Source organism: Zootermopsis nevadensis, unplaced genomic scaffold (genome assembly GCF_977971745.1).
Source record: "Zootermopsis nevadensis isolate Lab colony 2312 unplaced genomic scaffold, Znev_1.0 Znev_ptg000023l, whole genome shotgun sequence".
NCBI classification, from domain to species: Eukaryota; Metazoa; Arthropoda; class Insecta; order Blattodea; family Termopsidae; genus Zootermopsis; species Zootermopsis nevadensis.
The window spans coordinates 7,016,263-7,037,957 of record NW_028259155.1 but is presented as its reverse complement, the minus strand read 5'-3'; the positions used below and the strand labels follow the sequence as shown (position 1 = coordinate 7,037,957).

The following is a 21,695-nucleotide window of genomic DNA, read 5'->3' as shown; positions in this document are numbered from 1 at the left end:
CCATCTCATGTCATGCACCACTCGTGTATTAGCATGGGACTCGGGACAGCCGTAGAATTTTTAATTACTAAAACACCTTCATGGAAACATGGCCTTCAGCTTCCAGGACATGTTCCAAATGCAACAGAATCACCAAGTATAAACCCTGTTGCTATGTAGCACATAATAAAATGTCACACACAGTACATTTACTTACCTCGTAATTGTCTTCACTCCGGTTGAAAATACTGTCTCGTATCTGACTGGACGCAATACAGCCGACTGGTCGTCGTAGTGGGGGGCGCGGCATCTGGTATTTCTTTGCCATCACGTCACTGCACTTGAGTCCCTGTAGGATGAAGCACAAACGTTAGTGACATGGACCAGACTGTTGATTGCAGAGTTAAAGTATGAGGAGGTAGAAGGGAGAATGCTTCAACGTAAAAGACCCTTCAATCACGAAGGAAGTAAAAGGAATTGAATTGCAATCTTCTGCTTGAATATAAACTTTGGACTGCAGTTACAAGGAACTTTGGGACATCCAATCTTGCCTTCAAGGATCAAAGAAAATTGTTGTGTACTGAGAGACACCTTTGAAATTCTTCTCTGGCAATATATTATGTGTCACCTTTCTAAACCTTTTACTGCGGTCTTACTGCTTATGTATTGACGGTGTTAGGCCCATCACATAAGTTATTTTTATTTGATTGGGAATGTAAATTATGCTGAACTTTCCAAACAACGAAATTGTCCAGAATAGTGTCAGAAGCCATGAACTGCACAGAAGTTCCCTCTGGTTGATTTTCTTAGTACATTACATGGACAAAGCATAGTTCAGAACTGAAATATGTGTATATTCTGTATTATTTATTATACCATGTCAGACATGGGATAAGAACTCACGTCAAAGAATGGATGCCACTTTATGTCCAGTGCGCCAAGTCTGCAATGTGGTTTCTTGTCCAGGAGGTTCCAGACAAGGTCTGCCACATCTGGCGACAACCATGTGGGAATGTCTATGGTGTCACATACGATTCTATTGTAAAAGACAGGTCCATTGTATTTACCATTTAGTATTTCTAATGTCTGTGACGGTTCCAGTAAACTGCTTGGTTATGTGTAATTTGCATGGAGAACTCTGATGCAGGTCATACAAGAGTCAAGGAAAATTGTACTTGTCAAAATATGTTACTTCCTAGCTTCTGCAGTCGTTTAGTTTACAGACCCCTTACATTTTATTGATGTCCTGCACAAATTTTCTTTCGTAATGTTTGTGCTTGCATTTTGTTTCCTTGCCTAAGGCTAATTATGCATATGATTAAAATGTGCACCTGCTTTCCTGGCATTGAAATAGACAGTAATGTGTTAACCGCAAAGGTATCGGCATGTAACTGTTGATACAAGACTGATGTTCACAGGGAACACGTTCGTTGGGTCATCGATACTTACGTGTAGAGAATTTGCAAATCTCTTTTGTTGGCATCAAATTCAAAGGGCCTGTGGCCTGCCAACATCTCATATGTGACGACTCCCACGCTCCACCAGTCGACTTCCTGCAACAGTTCAAATTGCAGTTGTTTTCACTTCATAACACGGTCAAACATTTTCATCAGGGTCTCCAGAATCAAGAAAAAAATTGTGGAAGGATCTGCATTGTTCATTTCTTGCCTCCAGTTTTATATTGAACTTTCCCGTGTATGACTTGTACTCTTTCTTCATTTATCTGTTTAATATAGGAAGCGGCTTGATTCCTATCAACATGGAGACTGCTGACTTTTCTTATATTTTCCTATGAATGTGCAATGAGAAACATGGAAATCATTTGGTTAAGCATTGTTTAAATACTCATTATATGTTAAGCAATTCACAAACTATCGCCTGTGGACAGACTTGGTAAAGCTAACAGGAGCATTTTTATAGTGGTTGTGGAAGTGCATAAGATTATTTTACATTTCCTTCATACCTATAAAATTGTGAGTTCACCAAATTTAGTAGAATGTTTCTATATGTCGTGCTGTATACTGATTACTTTGATTATGTATGTGTCATTGCGAGCTCCGTGAAGATTATAGTGCATTGCCTTAATAGTTTACATTAAACTTACTGCTGGTTCAGTGACAAAAAACAATGAGCTCATTATTCTCGCACTATCAGGGTATGAGATACTCACAAAGCTGTATCCATTGCCTCGCAGCATTTCTGGGGCCATGTAGTGGGCTGTCCCACACACGGATTCTGCACGTTTCTCCTGTTAATAGAAAAAGCATTTTATATAACCGTAAAAGAGATATCAGACAGGAAGCAACTAGAAATTAAGTGTTTGGTAACTGGAACAAAGCTCTGAACATCCACTACTTGGCATTGAAAACAGTCAATTCCTTCATCTGCTGCCCTCATAACCTATTTCTCTAAGATCCCTCTTCATGCTGTATTCCCATCTGCTCCCCTCTTTTCCAAGTTAGCAAAGTGCAGGAGTTTCTCCCACCTATATTTTGCGGCATTTCCCCTCTCCCTAGATGACCAGCCCATTCTAAGTTAACTCCATAAGCTTCCTATCATAACAACACTTGGTAAACTGTAAGAAACCACATGTTTTGTATATTTGGATACACTGCACAGTATGCAAGGTTCTAACACATATTTTTTCATTAATGCTAAAACCCCAGTTTGAACTAAATTTTCTATGACTCTGTTAAGAGAGAAGTGTTATACAATATTCAAATTGAATTTGGTATTCCAAAGATGCCAGTGAGTCTAATAAAAATGTGCTTAAATGAAACCTGCAGTAAAATTTGTATAGTTAAATATTTATCTGAGTCATTTTCCACCAAGAATGGTCTGAAACAAGGAGATGCCTTGTCTCCATTGCTCTTTAACTTTGCACTAGAATATGCCATCAGGAAAGTCCAAGACAGGCAGAGGGTTTGCAATTGAACGTGACACATCAGCTGTTGGCATCTGCTGATGATGTTAATTTATTTGGGGACGATATAAATACAATAAAGAGGAACACAGAAGTTCTACCAGAGGCTAGTCGAAAGGTGGGGCTAGAAGTAAATTCACAAAAAACTAAGTATATGTTAGTATCTCATCAGCAGACAGAATTATCTTAGTGTGGCAGTTCAAATACTTGGGAACAAATCAAAATTATGCTCATTAGGAAGTTAGAAGGAGACCAAATACTGGAAATATGTGCTCCTGTTCAGTTCATAGTGTTTTGTCTTCTGGTCTGATTTATAAAAACCTAAAGATTAAAATATACAATACAATAATTTTTCCTGTTTTTTATGGGTGCGAAACATGGTATCTCACTCTGAGGGAGGAACATAGATTGCAGATGTTTGAGAATAGGGTGTTGAGGAGGATGTTCGAGCCTAGGAGAGAAGACGATGGGTCATGGAGAAAACTGCATAATGGTGGGCTTAATAATTTGTGTTCCTCCCCCAATCTCTTCAGGTTGATTAATTCAAGAAGAATGAGAAGGGTGGGGAATGTGGCGCGCATTGATGGGGCAAATGGTGTTCATTGGTTATTGATTGGGAAGCCTGAGGGGAAGGTCCACTAAGGAGACCTAGACGTAGATGGGAGGATAATCTCAGGCAGGATCTTTGGGAGATAGGAGTTGAAGGAGACTGGATTTTGTTTCCCCAGAACAGTGTCCGGTGGAGGGCTTTGGTTAATTTGGTGTTGAACCTTCACGTTCCGTAAGCCATCTAGTTATTTAGTTAGTTGGACTAGCCCCTAGCTCTATCCTCCTTAGCATCCAGTATTGCCCTTTCTTCAAACCACTTGTTAACTGATGTAGTTTCCGCAAAGTAAGAACCAGGCTTATTTATCTAATATATTTCATATCTGGTATAGTAAACAGCATGTTAATGGTGTATGAATTGAATAACAGCAATAATTTATGAAACTCTAATAGAGCTATAGGTATTAGTTCTGAGTTCATCTCCTCCAATTTAAAGACGTTGTGATATTTGTTTACACTTTTTCCATTAAGAATCGCTAGATAAAGATTTTGTCCTCCTGTAAACTATCCAGTCTTAAACAAGGAGTGTGGTCCATGTAGCCTATGTGATCCAGTAAGTAAACCCAACAAAAGATAAGGCGGATTTAACTTTACCTTTGTGTAGCGGTTGAAGATTTTACACAGCCCATAATCAGAGACTGTGATGTGTCCGTGTTCATCAATCAGTATATTTTCTGATTTCAAGTCCCGGTGTATAACACCGATCTGAAAGGAATAAATTAACGTGTTATTTGCACAGTGTGATATGCTGCTTTTTAATGTGGCAGTAAGTTGTAGTACTACTATTTTTCATTTCTGCCTTATAGTGCTTTAACTAAGATGTCATATATACTGTTATTGTTGTTTACCACAGAAAATAAAAATGACATTGGATAGAATAAAAAAGTTATAGCCCCACATTCACTTAAGTAGTTTAATGCAGACAAGTGAAGTGATGTCTGAATACCTGATGCAGGTATTCTACAGCCAGGACTATCTCCGCTAGGTATAGTCTTGCTGCAGTCTCTGTAAACTTGCCCCAGTAAGGCAGCAAATGGTACAAGTCTCCACCAGGATAATAGTCTGGAAAAATAATAATGCATTATTGTTACTGTAAGGACACTTAATGATACTAGGGGTACTAGTGAGTTCTACTGCGTTATCTGTTGAATTTGACAATGGAGTTACTGCAATGTTATCCTCTGCAGAAGACTGGAAACTGAAAGATTGTTTACAAAGAAACATCAGATTTGTTCGTCAGTGGGGGATGGAGCACAATCTGTAGACAGAGACAAAACTCACAGCCCATGCAGGACACTGCACTCGATGTTTGAGAATCAAATAAATAATACGCTGACCCTTCTTCCTAAGGTCCACATGGAGGTTACTCCTTGTGCTACCCATTCTAAAACGATTCAGTTGTTATTGAAACTTATTTTACTGCTATGTACACTATAGGCTACTATAAACAGTTATAAATTCTGAGTAAACATGATTCCTCACACAAAACATGAGTGATAGGACTGTGTGTTAACACCACAGCACGCAACTCGTGTTGACTGGAATCATTCAAACTGATGTACACTCAGTACACCAGACCAACTTGCTCAGCAGGAGGATTTCCTATATCATACATACTGTCTGTCTAAAGTAATAACTATCTCAAACTTGAAGGCATCCTGAATGTGGTCCTAAAAATATTAAACGACACGAAGAACATTCCCTGTGTTGCAGGTGCTGGCAGTGACCATTAAATTAAAAAGAGAAACTAAGAAATGCTGAAACTAGAAAAATGAGGTGGAACACTGGAAAACTAATGAGTGTCAGCTGTTGATTTCTCTTGTGCGTGTTAGGAAGGATCGCAGCTCTGCAGGTGGGCACTTGTGTATGAAGGTCAAGCTAGTTCTTCGCTCAGATAGACAGTACATATATCTGTAAACTTTCCATGGATTCACATTTTAGACTGACTACAGGATGTGGAATAAGGGACATACAGATGTGTACAAATTAAAATAGCAATTAGGTTTCACGGAAGATAGAGGTTTAATAACGATTTTAAGAAGTTGCACGAAAAGCACTGTTATGCAGAAGATAGGCCTAAGTACAGCAAATTTGTCCGTATAATCTTTAATAGTTTTGACACTAATTGACAGACTTTTGAAGGTTTTGATTCCAGCAGAGTACGCATATTCTGAAAACATGGAATGCTAGGAATTTAAGTTTGAACCTGGTTCTTATTCTTTGTGTTATCAGGGTGTTGTACCTCTGCAACTATGTAAATTTTACAGCATTACTTGGCACTACAACGCACTGACACTTCTGTTGTTAAATTGTTCACTTTGCTTCTCAACCATCCTGGAATCAGGAATTGTTTTTTATGTACTCACCAAGTGCGAGACACATCTTGGACTTTGTCTGGAAGGTGTAACAGAGTGCTACCAAAAATGGAAATTGGCAGCAGAGTTGATGGACGTAGCACTCTGTTTGGTATTTGTCTCAGTCGCCTTCAACGGGGACGTCCATGATTTTCATTGCGTATGTCTTGTTGTTATCCATGCCACAGTTCTTCCTCGTCATGTACACCTTTCCAAAACCTGTAACGGTACACGGTTATGATTCTTGTTGCTTTCTGCTCAACAGTGGTCTCAGATATTTGTAGACTGTCCCTGTTATTGTTTATAAACGTTTTGTGAAGTATCAAACATTTATGTGATTGTGCGCATTTAGTGCTAACATTACAAATTTGTGGGTCTTTATCTGTACCAAGATAAAGACACAACGGTTAATAATGGTTACCATTTGTCAGTCCACTCTTTCCACAAGGAAGTAGTCAGCAATGAGAAATAGAATGATGATGTTGGCAAAAATATGGTTTTGGTTTAATTTAAGCATAAAAGAATTTTGAGTTGTTTCCAACTGTTCTCAACCACACCATGACGTCTTGTAGCAAGAAAATATTTCTGATGCTTCATTTTGCTCAAACATTATTAATAATGATTTGGTTCAGAGTTTGTGAAGGTTGTGGTTAGATATATCTATTGATCATAATCACATGGCTGCATACAGTAACAGCTAATCCGTAAAGAGATATCAGACAGGAAGCAACTAGAAATTAAGTGTTTGGTAACTGGAACAAAGCTCTGAGCATCCACTACTTGGCATTAAAATCAGTCAATTCCATCATCCGCTCCCCTCTTTCCAAGTTAGCAACGTGCAGGAGTTTCTCCCACCTATATTTTGCGGCATTTCCTCTCTCCCCAGATGTCCAGCCCATTGTAAGTTAACTCCATAAGCTCTATCACAGGGGTGGCCAACCCAAATGATCTTTCGGGCCACTTTGGAAATGCATCATAACTCCGCGGGCCACATATAAAATTATATATCCCCATATTAGATTTAGATACACTATAGACATTTTTTTGGAGTGAAAAATTGAAACATAATGAGTTATTATTATTGTGTTTACTATTATTCTTACATGTAAACATAGATAATATAATAATAATGATACTAAGCGTACATTGTAAAGAAATATATAGCACTAAAAATTAAATATAAAAAATATATAAATATGAATTAAATAAAAATAATGAAATCATTAAAAAATATTTATTTTACTAGTGCGATATTTGTTTCTCCACTCTTTCACTTAGCTTTTGCAAATCGATCTCAATTTGGGTATTTGCACATCGTAATTGGTGTTGCAGGTTAGCGTCCGTTATGTTTGAGCGTATTTTGTGTTTGGTCAATTTCATTTTCGAAAAAAACGATTCGCAGGTGTAAGTTGAACCAAAAGCGCTAACAACTTTTTGTGCCAGATTTCTCAAATTGGAAAATTTCTCTTTTGTGACGTAAGTGTTATAAAAATCTATTTTTGATTCTGATGTTTAAAAAATGTGTTTTAATTCAATATTGCACTGTCATTTTTAATTTAATAGGAGTTATTACCTGGCTGTTGTTGTTTTAAATATGTTGTTGAAGTACAGGCATATTAAAATAATTATCCTGCAGTCACAGCACACAAAACGAAACCGCGGGTTGGCCACCCCTGCTCTATCACATATTTCAGCATTGCGATATTGGAGGTAAAGAGGGCTGTGTTCAGCAGCCCCTGAGATGCAGTCTCCATGGACACCCTCCAACATCTGTGCAGAGGAATCTGTAATGTGAAAGTGCAAATTTCCCGTTAAGTTTGTCTCATTTATGTACACTGATGTCATTGCTTAGAGCGCATATCAATTCAAAGGTCAAGGCGACGCTGGATCATCGCGTTCTTCTGTAAAGTTAATATCTTATTGCCGATATTTGCTTTGTATCCAAGTGACCAAGTACCGGAAGATACGGGAACTGGTGAACAACTGAATGCATGCTATATTTGTCTTAAGCCATTGTGACTGGTGAGTGTGTTAATGAGAGACAGATACTCACTTGCTGCACAGGAAGAAGGAGGTATGTGCTGGTGCGTGTGCTGTCCTCTTAATAGTACACTGTGTTGTCATTGCCTTCCTCAATCGAGCCTCCATAATGAATGCTTGGATCTCGGTTCTCTTCAGGCACTGCTGCACCGTCGCTTGGGTTGGCGTGGGTTCATGTCCCCTGTGTCATTCCTCCAGAGTTTCCCGCTGATGCGCGGTTCTCGCCATGATTGGTATGGTGTGTAGGTGATCGACTGGAGTCGTACGGCATGGCTTGAGGGTTCAGTCCTCCTCGAGTCTGCTCCCCCTGCGACGTCGTGTGTGGTGTGTGACTCTGTGTTATCGCGTGGTCTGTTGGCTGGCGACGCATATCTCTGATTGAATCGATCATTTTGTCTTGCATGGCAGAAATTTTGGTTTCCCCTGTAACCAAAGTATCTCACGTGGTGTCCGCCTTGTCTGTTCTTGTCGTACCGATTATGAAAATAGCCCGAATTCCTATTATAGTTGGCGCTATTACCTTTGCTATTCTGTGGTCCTGGATTTGACCCCAGGTTCCGTTCTCCGTCTTCCATGACTTCCAACTTGTTCTGTAAGATCAAGGTTTCTTGAATAGTGCTTACATTAGCGGATAATATAGTTCTTTGTACGTGGGAAGGGAGATGGCGTCTATAAGATGTAACTCGGATAAACGCGTCGCCAACACTGAATACCTAAAAACGTGGGCTGACAAGTTACTCTGATCCTTCCCTTCGTCGTATCGATCGTGATACAAAGCGCATCTCGTACGTGACTCTATCTGAGAACTCCATAGTGGCTGTTATGGCTTGTATCTAGCGATGAACCATTGTTTAGCGTAACCATCTGTAACTAACTACCTTCATGGCTAACGGAGGTCTGAGTGGCTCGGGCACGTTTTTCAGAACAAAATACTCGTTCAACTCTGCAAAAATTTGTACCACATTCTGCTTGTGGCAGTCCGCGACTTTAGGTAGTACCAGATCATTCAACACATTACCGTGACATTTGTCAAGCCCCGATTGACAAATTCATATGTCACGTACCTGCAGAATGATGGAGATCCCTAATAATCACATTATGAGTGTAACAAACTCATGCTTTTTCCAAAATTCCAACATCCGCCTAAGCAGAGTGATGTTGGAGGTGAATAGGTCTCTGTCTAGCAGCCCCTGCGGTAAGTCCTCCTTCCACAAAATCCACCTCCTTTGGCGAGGCTCCTGTAATATGAGAGTGTAAACCTCCCTTTAAAATTGTCTCATTGATCATGTACACTGATGTCATTGTCTTCCTCATTCGAGCCTCCATAACGAATGTTTGGAACTCGGTTGGCATGGGTTCATGACCCCTACGTAGAATGACTGTGTCCCTATGTCAATCCTCCTTAGGCAATGTCTTACGTAAGCGATAACAAGCGAGCTATGCGAGCTGCATAAGCAGCCTGGGGTGTCATATGAAGCGAGGTAATCGCTTGTTGTGTTCTACGTGAGAGACGCGTTCAACAACATTAGTATCCACGATGGCTTGGTCAGGTAAACGTGACCTTGCTCGCGGAAAGTGCGTTCTTGGAAATTTTAATAGTTCGGAAAATGAAGGCAGCCAATGGACCATATTTTGGACTTGGCTCCGGAAGTTCAGCTTATTAATAGAAGGAAGTTGCTTTACGTGAGGCATGAGAGATTTGAAGAAGTTCATGTCCTCATCATCTTTACCAGACTTCCCTCGTAGCAACGACAGTTTCTTAGACTCGATATCCAACAATTCCTTCTCAAAATGTGCACAGTTCGTGGTGGGCTGCCCTTTACGTTTTTTGGATCGAGGAGAGGAAGTTGCATTAATTGGTCCAGCAACATCGGGAAAGGAATTCTGAAGCTTCTTTGACAGCATTCCCCCTATCCGCGCGCACAGTAAATCTTGCCTCGAGTGACGGTAAGATCGCGTCTATTGACTCCCGTCTCCAAAGGACAGCGAGTAATCTTTGAATCTAATTTGACCAACAGAATCGAGTGCAGCTGTTTAAAAATGTTATGTAATGTGCAAGCAGGGAAATAGTTTAGTCGCATTCGCCAGAATTTACCTTTTGAGAATGTGCGCAACCATGTTTGTCGTGCGCCTGCGCGTGGTATCCCCTCCCAACCAATCCCACACGTAGAGACTCTTAATATGTCTTCATGTCAGTTATTACTGCCCCACAGATGTTTAAAGAGCACCAATAGAACAGTTCCGTAGTTGTCATATGAGGTCAGACAGACATGGCGAAGCTGTTTTATCTTCTCGATTTATGATCCTGCTTATGACGTAGCAGGCAGAACAATGCAACTTTTCGTATGAAGTCCGATCGTGTAGCACAGCGCGTAACGGTTGACTAGAGACATCCTCTGGTCGGTGACTCCTAGCAAAACAAAGAAACTAAGCAACGCGCCTTGAATTTCTGGAACTTTCAGCCGCGCCTGTTCTATATTGCTCACAGCGCATATCAAATCAAAGGTCACGGCGACGCAGGATCATCGTGACAAAGAATTTCATAGATCGTTCTAGGCTTAGGCGATGCGCTGCAGGCGTGTGAGAAATGAACACGTGTCACGTACCTGGAGAAGCAATGAGGCTGTGAGGAGACACATCATTGCTACATAGAATGTGCCTCTCCCCTTGAGAAGCTGCACATAATGTAACATAGCGATGTTGGACGTGAACAGGGCCGTGTCCACTAGCCCCTGTGATATACGTTCTTTTGACAAAAGCGTCCAACAACGGCCGAGACGCTCGTGTAATGTGGAAGTGAAAATATTTTAATCTTTGTGATCAAGATCTGCAATTGCGTATCTTGATTGGTGATTTATGCACCACTTAAGGACACTTTAGCACCCTGCACGGGATATTTACCTTGGAATAATATTTGTGTCTGACAATAAGAAGTTCTTAAATTATCGAGTTCATAAAAACCGCTTTCTCAGCCTACATCTGGGAATTAGCCTGGAAGAACCGAGCAAAATCCAGATTTCTAGACGGGTTTCTGCCGACATTCAAACCTGAGTCATTTTTATTTGCTAAATTTTCTCTCCGTGTGTGTGTTTTAAGGGCAAATACGCAGTCGAATGCCTACATGCCTCATTCTCGCTTGTAACGAAAATGCCGGACTCTGTAATGTATTTTCAGTAGTTGTAGTTGTTATATTGCCGTTGCCACAGGTAATGTTGTAGTCGTCTATTGTAGTAGAGTTTCTGATCGGTTGTCTATTTGTTGGGATAATTGGATGGTAAGGTTCCTCACGCAGGAAGCCTGGAGGTGAATCAGCGACGTCCGATATCCAAGTCCACGTAGAGTTTATTCAAAGAGTAATCTGACGTTCCAGCGAACAGCAGTGACAGAATAATAATGCTTACCCTTCAGTCCAGATAGTGGTTTATAAAGGGTCAAATATGAATAGTCATATTGTGGTGACGGAAATGAGGCAATACCCAAAACAGACTCTTTTACCTCTGACATCTGTGAGGGCCACATGTCATCCACTAGATAGCACCCAATTTATGTATCCGATGAAAAAGATTTATATATCCTTTGTAAGATTTATGATTCTAATTTATACTGATATAATTTACTGCACTATCTGGTCTGTTGGGTTACATTTTGACAATAAAATAAATACATAATTATTAAGGAGGAATTTCATAGTACAGTACATATCACACGAGCATGCATTTAGCATTCTGTCACAGCTGTGATTCAGCTCATAGCTGCATTGGTACGGTTTTGTTTTGCTATTTTAGCTTTGTCTTGGTCCGCTCCAAAACTCTCGTTTGTAATGCGGTTTTACTTGACGATTAACGTTGTGTTTTAATCATCCTTCGAATCGCATTTGACGTCTGAAGGTCTTGTCGAATTGAGATAGCTCTAAACCTCTCTGTTCCGATAATCTCTGGTATATTCCGTCGCACGTTTCGATTATTATACCAATCATCTGGCATATTCCATGGTGCAGCTCCAATTTGCTAGTTTTCGACTACGACGATTTCATCGGCCGTCTTCTTTGTATAGTTGAAAGCCAAAAACGTATGCTGATCCCATGATCGCAATCGAACTAGTGGCTGCACAGTTCGTGCTCTTCTAGTTCGCTTGGTCTTGTCTTCACTTGTGACTCTCCTCCAGCGAGGCACAAGTTTTTATGAGTAACTTTTTCATTTCGAAACGGCCAACTATGTCTGATATACGTGGTATATATCGCAGTTGAACCTTGTTCCAGGTACGTATTCGTCGGAAGGTTACTGCGGTGATCCCATAGCCTGCAAGTCTCTGTCCTATTTCTGGACGTCGCGGTCCTATTGGGTAGAATTTTCCAACCAAGTTGATCGTAAATTCTGTGTTAGCTGGTTTACCAATGTGGAAATTCGGCACTGGTTCAGCATGCGGAGATGCTAGCGCCATAACCAATCACCAGCGATACCAGGAGACGGTATTTCCTCAAATGCGTTTACCTCGGCTGCGTGATATCCACCAAATCCTTGAACTACAGTGATCGGAAGAGGCGGGACCTCTAGTCTCGTTTACTTTCCCATTTTATCTTTGTATGTTCCAGTTTGGCTAAGATATATGCGGCACATTATATACATCGTCAGCTATTGCCTTTCTGATATCTTTTTCTGCGCTAGTTAGCGCTTTAACTTCGAGTAGTCGTTAATGCAGCATTGCAGTCGCATAATAGGCTATTTCCTCGCGGGCGATTACTCTTTCGAGTTGTTTCTCGTCCACTCGATAACCGCTATATCAACAATTTTACTGTAGTTGGCGGAGAATGGCTGTTTTGGTGCTATTTCCGTGACACTAACGTCTACACCAAAAATAGCCTCAGTTATCAGAGAATCATTTTTCTGTGGGCTCTCCTTAGTTTGTAGATGTGATGGTGGTGGAAGCATGGGAGATTTCGGACCTGCCTTTGATTTTGGAGGTGGCTTTGGAATATTTCTTTTTCCAACTTTAGCTGGATCGAAACTTTCCGGCTTTCCTCTGTAACCGGGACGTTTTTTTATAGAAAGTACACGCACCGAAATTTCACTGAAATCCAAAAATCTCGCTTTGACAATTGTCCTATTAAACACCGCACTTCGCCTTACAAGTGGCTTCAAATAAAACCAACTTAAATAAACCATAGAACCCGTTTGTAGGCATGAGGAAGACTTATCATTTCACGTTTTCTTCATTTGTTTGGGCAGCCCTTAATGTATGCAACAATATTGGCACCCCTGTTCTCCATGTTTTCTTGTTCTCTTTCGATCCTGTGAAATATCCATACATACACAAATATTAATTTTGTTACATTCCATGGATCCCGTATAATTTTAACTTTGTAGCACTTTCAAAGGTTTTATTAGCCACCCTAAGATAATTCTGTCTGCTGAATGAAGACACGTGTGCGGCCGTGGCTTGGCTTTCAGAATCGAGAATAAGGCGGAACAGTTCTGCAGCTGGCTCTGACCTGTATAACGACAAGGTTTTACGGCTTGTGTTTACCAAAATATCACACTCAGTGCACGAAATTTTAAGACAAAAACACACTCTGAATGATGACCACGTAATGTTATAGCCGAGGTTGTTTTTACTGTTTAGGGACGTAGAATGAGGCAGTTGTGCCTTGGCAGAGAGATTTTGATGTTTGGAAGCTAGGCCTATTACTTGCAGGTCTGTCGGAAGTACGTGGCTGGCTTGAAGCTGACACTGGTTCTGAATTCGATGTCTGAATATTAGGCACATCAGAAGGCTGAGAGGAGAGACAGAAGAGGGGTCATCAGGGTCTTCTAAGGAGGGATCCTAAAAGAGGAATTTTACAATTTTAATGCCCGCGTAGGGATTCGAATGCTTACTGCAGGTCTACCTCGTCCCTTTCTCATAATTTGCATAGCCGATGATGAATTTGCTATGGAAATTACACGTGTCCAGGAACTGACGCGTTGCCAACACTGAATATCTAAATAAGTGAGCCGACAACTTACTCTGATCCTTCCCTTCGTCGTATCGATCCTGATACAAAGCGCATCTCTAGAGCTATATCGAAAATGTTCTCAAATGAACTTACGACATCTAGTCCAGCAGTGTCGAACTGTCGGAAACACATTTTCTTTTAAATTCATGGCAACAGCTCTCACTTCCTTCTTCACATTGTCCATTACAGGGTTTCTTTCTTTTTACGGTGCAAGGTTGTTAGCCTCATTACAGAATGCTTCTCTTGAAGGGGTAAATGATTCTATATCTTCCCACACATACTTGTTGGAAACAGAACCCGAATTTGCCTCTAAGATTTCTTCCTCTATTGCGCCACCACTATCACTATTGACGGTAACTCCAGGTGTCACCAACTGTGTATGTCAATGTCTTATTTCACTGTCGGTGTCCGAACTATATTCACAGTCACTTTCATCTAAACCTTCTTCTAGAAGTGCCCTTCGCTCAGCTTCTGTCAGCACACAACTGGTCGAAGGGAAATCCATGTTGACTATGAGGAGGTCAGGCGATTATTTTTAGACTCAAGATATACAGGAACGCATATGTGCTGATCACCATTCACGTAGGCAGCTCGATGGCTCGGCTGTTCCTTTGTTACTGAAGTCGCAGAAGATTGGACCCGGTAGCGACGGGGCTCTTTAAATGCAATTTCGAATACGAGGCTCCGTTTAAATGTGCGTTTTGGGGTTACTCTTGCACGGGTCACGATTTATGAAAATGAAGTGAACAATTCCATGTAAACAATGAATAAAGAAATCGGATTTATTGGGGACATTTGAGGTTCTGACGGCGGTGAAGACGTAGCTTAGTCATCACACTGTTGAGCCGTGTATGGCTCAAGACTCGATCGTACCGGGGAAGTCGTCGTGGCGTTGTTATGATCGGCGGTGGGCTTCAAATGCTGCCAGAAAGCAATGCCTCCGCGAATAGTTGTCACCACGGATAATCCAATGCTCGCCCAAAGGCCGACTTTCTCCATGCTGCAACATAATAGCCCTTTGGACGTGTTGTTGGCTCTTTCATCCTCAGTATATCCTGAAAAGATTTTGGGCTAGCACACTTGACTTTTTTTTTTGAAGGTCCAGCTTCCATGGCGATGACTCAGAAGACCGCAGTCTCTTTTACCATAGCCTGATTTTCCTATACTTTGCTCAATGCTATGCCATGTGAGCAGATTTTTTTCTGATTGGACTACTTGACGGTGTTCCAACTGCAGGCATTATGTAGAATCGAATTCACCTGGAAAATGAATATGAATGGTTGTCGGGAAACTAATTCGCACAGTACTGTAGACTGTAAGGTTGCTGGGGCCGTCTTTAACCCGAAAGGCAATTTCTTGTGGGCCCAGTGACCTTGCTTCGTACTAACAGCGGTTTTTCTCTGTCTTCTTCCCGGAGCTCGATCTGGTGGTGTCCCATTACCATGTCCATGCACGAAAAATACTTGGACTGTCCTAATTGATCCAATATCTCGGATGTGGCAGGAAGTGGGTATGCATTTCCTACCGTTTTCTCATTCAGACGCCGGCCTCCGGGTATTCTCTCCACTCGCGTCTAACTTCTTTGGTCCTATCAAAAGTGGACTATTCCTTCTTCTACCAATCTAGTCACTTGCCTTTCTACCTCCGCCTTTTGGGATTCGGGTAGCCTGTGCGGTTTTGTGTTGATTTGTGCTGTCCCCAGTGCCAGCGTTATGGAGCGTCTTACTGCGTTGGTGCAACTTAATTTGTCCCCCGTTATTATTATTTAGTGTTCTGTCAGACGACAGGTCCATTATTCTGCCCAAAAAGAGTTCTCAGCTTCTCGAACTATTTGTGCACAACGCCTTGACTGTCAGGTCACACGATCAACATCATCTTCACTCTTGATTTTTGGAAGCGCAATTAGGGATCGTACGCAAAACACCAACTCTCGTCACCTGTAATGATCTTGTCCAGAAAGTTCTCTTCCCTGTTAATCATGTTTAACAACTCGCTCGTCCATTTGCTCTCGCGTCAAGGCATGCGGGACAAATCTGGCGCACAGTTTTCGTTTTCGCAAATCTTCGCTTAAAATCCGCAGAGCCACTGTTTTCGGGATGCCAAGTGTGTCTGCTATTAACCGAGACGTCACTTTTCGATCTTGGTGAACCATTTTGGCGACGGCGGTAATGTTTTTATCGGTTCGACTTGTTCGTCGTCCTTCACTGACTCCCTGCCCTCTCGAAACCGTTAGTGCCACTCAAAAATTGTTCGGCTTACCGCTGCATCACCGTAAGCCTTCTGAATCAGCTCCACAGTCTTTGAAGCCGAAATATTGGCTTTACAGCAAAATTATTCGCCACACGTTCCTCCTTCGCGCCCATCTCACGACCTTGACACTGCGCAACAAGAATTGCTCGTACGAGACAACCCTACACTAACGCCACTTTGCACCCTTGTCAGAAAGGGTCTCTACTACGTAGTTCAACCTCGGTCCGGAAGATGGCGATGGTAGAAAAGCGATAAAAAATTCATTATGTAGAACGCGAAATTACACCTCAATTGGACTTGTTTAAAAAAATATGAATTAGCAATTCGTGGTCTGAGTAACCCTTATGGACGCACTGCCCCTCCCTGAAAGTCTTTCTGCGGAAATAATCGCCTTTACAGGAAACAGAATTCATTTTCCACGTCATTTATTTGTGGGAAAGAGTGGTCTACAGCAAAATGTTTTGTAACTGAATTCTTGTCTTCACCATTTTGAATTATCCAACTTGTAACATAGTGGCCGCCACTTTAAGCCACTTCCATACTTTCACTATTATTGCATTAGCATGTAATTGTGTACACTTTCCAGTCCTGTACACAAATGGATTGGACACTACACATTCTCCACTGATTGCAGATTTTCTTTCCTTCATGGTCTTCATGTGCTCACAACGTTTTTCAGTGGTTGTCCATGCATTGGGAACCAAAATTAGATTTGGATATTCTCAGACGTGCCTCTGAAGTTGGCCGATAGGTACCATGAGTTGTACCAAGTACGAGAGTTGCAACTCACCAAAACCATAGGACTGATTCCTACTTTGTCGATATTGTTGATCACACTGTTTCCTAATTTTCTAGTTACAACAGACAGAAATTAAATTTCCTTAGATCACACTAACATAAGCAAATGCAGCGGTGAGGCATAAGCCTCGTGTCCCGCAGATTTTGTTCTTGTTTCAGCCTCCCAGCAGCGCTGTTTCTGAGAAGAAGTGGTGTAGCCATGGAACTTTGCGATTGTCGAAGTCTGGGGGCGCGGTGATCACCAGTCTGGTCCGGGGCACCAGCCAACATTTCTGGATATTTTCTGTTTCAGAGGAATAAAGAAACTTGCAAGTAGTTGCTGAGGAAGTGTCTTGAGAGTACGGACTACTGTGGCAACAGTTTCAGGTACAGGCATTCTCAAAAGTTTGTTGCAGTTGAAAGTCTTTTTCACTGCACTATGGCCTGTTACCAAGGGCTGGGGAAACGTGGGGTAATTTGAAGTTATAAGTTGGCTGTCTTCTGAGTTTAGCACCATGTAACTCATCGCCGTGGTGATGGAGGCAGCAAGGACCTATGAAACACTAGAAAACATCTACCAGACTACACGGTGCTTCAACTCAGAAGACAGCCATCATTGGACTCACCGCTGGGAGTAACTTAAATCGAAGTTCAGGTTACTTTTTATCCTAATACTTATCGACAATCTTCTCAAATTTATTAATATACTTTTGGCTTTAGAGTCAGATAAAGAGTGATAATTTTACATCAACTTATTTATATTGATGGCAGAATTTACTTGTTTTAATTAATAAATTTAAAACAAGTTTTAAAAGTTAGGGAACTTGGTGATGTTTATGTAAGTCTGTGACATATAAACAATTCTGTCATTAGGTAAATTCTTCGGAACAAATTTTAATTGCGTTCTTGAGGAGTCTTGGTAGTGAATGCGAAGAAATGTGGCCTGGTTTAAAAAAAGAGATTGGCCTGTGACCCCGTATTGTTGTTTAGTTTAGCGTAATTTCAAAATCGACATTGCCGCCACTTTTGTGGACGTGCTGTAATTATTCAGTCTTCTGAGTCCTTGCACCCATCACACATGGAGTGAAATTGATCCATCACTATCACTGAATCCATTTGGCGGCATTATTCTTCTTATTGTTGTCCAAATACAATCCACCACATGAATCACAGGGTGATGGAGGTTGCTGGTGTAGGCCCAGTTCGAGAAAATATTTCTGCAGATGGATTGTTTGCAGGCACTTCATGTTGACTTTGGGGTTTTATTCAACTCTTCAACCACCAATACCAACCAGCCATTGACTTTCATTAATAAATGGATGGTTTATCCCTTCAGCTTCAACAACATTGTAGGCTGTTCATCTGACTTGATTGGTGGTTAGTCCAAGGACTGCCTTATGCTTCCACTTCCTACTTTGGAGGGATTAGAAATGGTTTTTCAGGTTCATACTTGCAGGGTCATCCAGTTGCTCTTTTGTAGTCTTTAGAGTGCAACATGGTGTATCATATGACTTTCTTTGTAAGGTTGCCAGCCTTCATTTTTCATCAGTCATACAGCATCCTTCATACTTTGAGCAGTGTATGGGCTTTCATATGCCATAGTCCAAAAACAACGGATCATAATCTTGTGGAAGATAAGAAAACTGCTTCTAAATCTAAGGCTTTTGTAGTGAAAGCTATTGAACCTACTCGCATATCATTTTGACGTGTGTGCAAAACACCTTCAACTGACACAGAAACAAATACAATCCATGCCTCCGCATCCAACTCCAGGACACCTCTATCCTGTCGACAAGATCTGGATACATGGATCGGATGATCAGGGAGGCCATCAAAATTGAATTGCATCCCAACATTGTCAACAGGGAGGATGAACTTCGCCTGAGCCGGTCATGGAAGCCTCTCAGTCACTCCCTCCTAAGGCTCTGGAAGCATCCCAGAGAGCATGGCAATCTGTCCCCACCAAGTGCTCCCTTCCACTCTCCTGCTTCCCCCCGCATCTTGATCACCCAACTCCTGTGTGTCCCACCAGATGGACTCCCTGAGGCCCTCAAAAGGGCTGTCTTTCGGACCTCTCTCTATGTCCTGTTCCTATAAATCTAGCGCTTTCCGCTCACATGGCTTATTCATCGCCGTGATGATGGAGGCAGCATGGACCTCTGAAATATTGGACATCTACCAGATTACACAGTACAACAATCCAGAAGACAGCAATCTTCAGACTCGCCGCCATGAAAACTTCAAATCCCACATAGTCTACTAGTACACTGGCAGAATATTGATATTGATGTATTATGCCTTGACAAACTCACTGCACAACTGTTATCACAATGAATCAGTATCAGCCATCAGTGGATTTCAAAAGATGAATTTTATACACTCAGCAGTTCAATATGACTAATTAATTTGGTGAAAGCTTTATGGGTTTTAGTGAATTTCAGTTTAAAGATGTCAGTGTTGAGGATTTACAAATGAAACTGAAAGCCTTAAACGTCAAGTTCTGGATAAAAGTTTCCATTGCTGATTGGCCTTCATTTTAATGTGTACTGTACCAGTTACCAATCAGTGTTACATAGGAGTGTATAAGTGTAAAGGGAATTGGTGTTTAACCAGACTAGATGGAGGGGTAAAGGCATCAGCACAAGTCAACTTGGATGAGCCAAGCACTCACCTGAGATGAAGAAGCAGCAACTGCTGTGAGCTCCATTCCATAAGCCAAGATGGAACAGAAAAGCCTTTTGTGGGCCATTCATATTTCTTGCCTCAGCCTTGCAGAACAAAACTGTGTGGAACTAAGTCACACTAAGATTGAATGTTTCTTTGGTGTCAAAAGTATTACCTGATGTGTTTATACTTTGGGTTTGAGCAGCTACTGAGAGTGAGATGTAGTTGAGTAATTCATGTGTAATTTTATGTTCAGTTCAGTTTTTTTACTTCTTATGCCACATGATCAAAAATTCACGCAAGAAAACCCACTGAAGTTGTAAGCTCCTTACATACAACAGTCTGTAGTTTTCTAACAGTGTAAGTGCAAAGAGATCTTTTTCATACGTGTAACGAGTGTTTGTCATCAAACACCATATGGCATCTCGCTTGAACTTACCTTTCCTGAATGATACATTTTCTGATTCGCCTGTGCCAAGCAAATCGAGAATATTGTCACATGAACCGTTTCTATAACAAAGTTGCACTTCACTGGCCTTTTCAGACATGATTTAAAGAATGAATGCGTGAATTGCTGAGCACAGTGGATATTTCTGAGACATAATGTGTTTTTTATTTCAATGTAATTAATTTTTTGACGTAAATACGTCTATATGGAAGGGTCATTCGGCAAAAAAGTGTTACGAAAAAGTGACAGAAAAATGTGCAAGATCCCTATCAACAAATCGACAACAATGTGTAAATATGGACCGACAACAATGGTCAGCTTACGTGCATTGTTATGTTACCTAGGAAACATCATCTGTTTACTCGGCATTGTTGTGTTACATTACTGCCGTCAACAATCTGATTTTGTAACAAGATGGATGACATTGAAGATAACATTACATTACATTACAGAGACGTATTTACGTCAAATTCTCCGGAACCGTGGTTCCACTGTAACTTTTTATTTTTAGACCATGTGTCAGGAACAGGTTGCTTGACTTTTTGATCACTCTGTATTTACTAATTTTATTTGTTACTTAGCCTTACAGTTGAATCAATGCCATTTAAAGAAAGTGTGTTAATGTAGGAAGTTGTTTATGATAAAGGAAAAGTGTGTTCACATAAGTGAGAATGTTGACCAGGAGCTGTCAGTGCAAGCTGAATGTTGGCCGTAATTAGAGTTTTGTAGATGCATTAACATTGTAACTTTATCTAAATCTCAAATTATTCTATTTGGTTTAATATTTCCGTACTGAAACCCAAGAGAATGATTCTGAGTGAGTGTGCATGGCCTCTGGCGCGGTGTAAAAAACCCGTAAGCCAAGAAGATATTGTATGGCCTCTGGCGTGGTGTGAAAACCCGTAAGCCAACGAGAGATAAATAGAAAAGACTGTGATGTATCAACTTACAACACAGTGTTGTATCTTGGATGTGTGAAAAAGAGTGTGATACAAAAATCAGACTGTCTGATTTTGTAGTAATTAGATGTATCATGACTTTGTATGGTAAAGGCTATCCACATATTGTATAGTTGGGGATTTGGGGGAAGAGACAGTCCAGTTAGGCATTGTGTTTTGTAGGGGAGTGAGTATTTATTTTGCCCGAAGGAGTCACATTTATTTCAGAACAGGCTGTAGAAGCCACACACCAGGCAGTGCTTCCATGAAGTCCTGGGCTCAGCATTCTCACACCCTGACCAGACTGTTGTCACGTTTGGTGAAGGAATCATTCAGAAATTTTGCATGACCTTTACTCAATTCTTTCTTTTGTGTGAAGACACCGTGTGTGAGGTGAAGTGGGAACTGCACTTGCAGCAGAATCCTAACACCAAAATTTGTGCTGAAGAACCCCATTTCAGTTCAGTCTTATGCCTGGTAAGGTACTTCCTATTGGTTGGCTGACAATTAAGATGTTGCTCTTCATGTTGGAATTGCTAGTCCTCCAAAGAGGGGGCATATATTTAAAGTTGTAAAATACATTATATATCTGTTTCTGTGAATTTGGGGACAACATTAATGGGTGTCTATCAGCACATTCAGTCTACAGAAGGAAACCATTAGTAGCCATAAATTGTAAGTGATTGTAGAAGTTTGTATTGTACAATAAACCAGTTTGTATGTA

General features: G+C 41.1%; 1 protein-coding gene and 1 long non-coding RNA gene across 9 annotated transcripts in view; one reads left to right on the top strand and one right to left on the bottom strand.

The window, feature by feature from the left end:
- Positions 1-6,011, bottom strand: part of LOC110840965 (RAC family serine/threonine-protein kinase homolog) — an 8,905-nt gene extending 2,894 nt beyond the window's left edge. For all 3 annotated transcript variants that reach the window (XR_015536654.1, XR_015536655.1, XM_087354340.1), the window contains exons 1-7: positions 5,875-6,011; positions 4,455-4,570; positions 4,103-4,213; positions 2,150-2,227; positions 1,429-1,532; positions 883-1,015; positions 197-328 (exon numbers count right to left, since the gene is read on the bottom strand). Coding sequence is in view for 1 of the 3 variants with exons in the window: in XM_087354340.1 (XP_087210466.1) it covers positions 197-328; positions 883-1,015; positions 1,429-1,532; positions 2,150-2,227; positions 4,103-4,213; positions 4,455-4,570; positions 5,875-5,890 (690 nt within the window). In the remaining 2 variants the exon portion in view is untranslated. The remainder of the gene's footprint in view (positions 1-196; positions 329-882; positions 1,016-1,428; positions 1,533-2,149; positions 2,228-4,102; positions 4,214-4,454; positions 4,571-5,874) is intronic.
- LOC110826769 (uncharacterized) overlaps positions 1-21,695 on the top strand; it is a 78,652-nt gene that overhangs the window by 38,852 nt on the left and 18,105 nt on the right. For 4 of the 6 annotated variants that reach the window (XR_015536657.1, XR_015536660.1, XR_002542139.2 and 1 more), the window contains one exon: positions 1-21,695. This exon is cut by the window's left edge and continues 15,355 nt beyond it. The exons of the other annotated variants lie outside the window; for them this stretch is intronic. This is a non-coding gene — a long non-coding RNA (uncharacterized LOC110826769). 6 annotated transcript variants of the gene reach the window in all.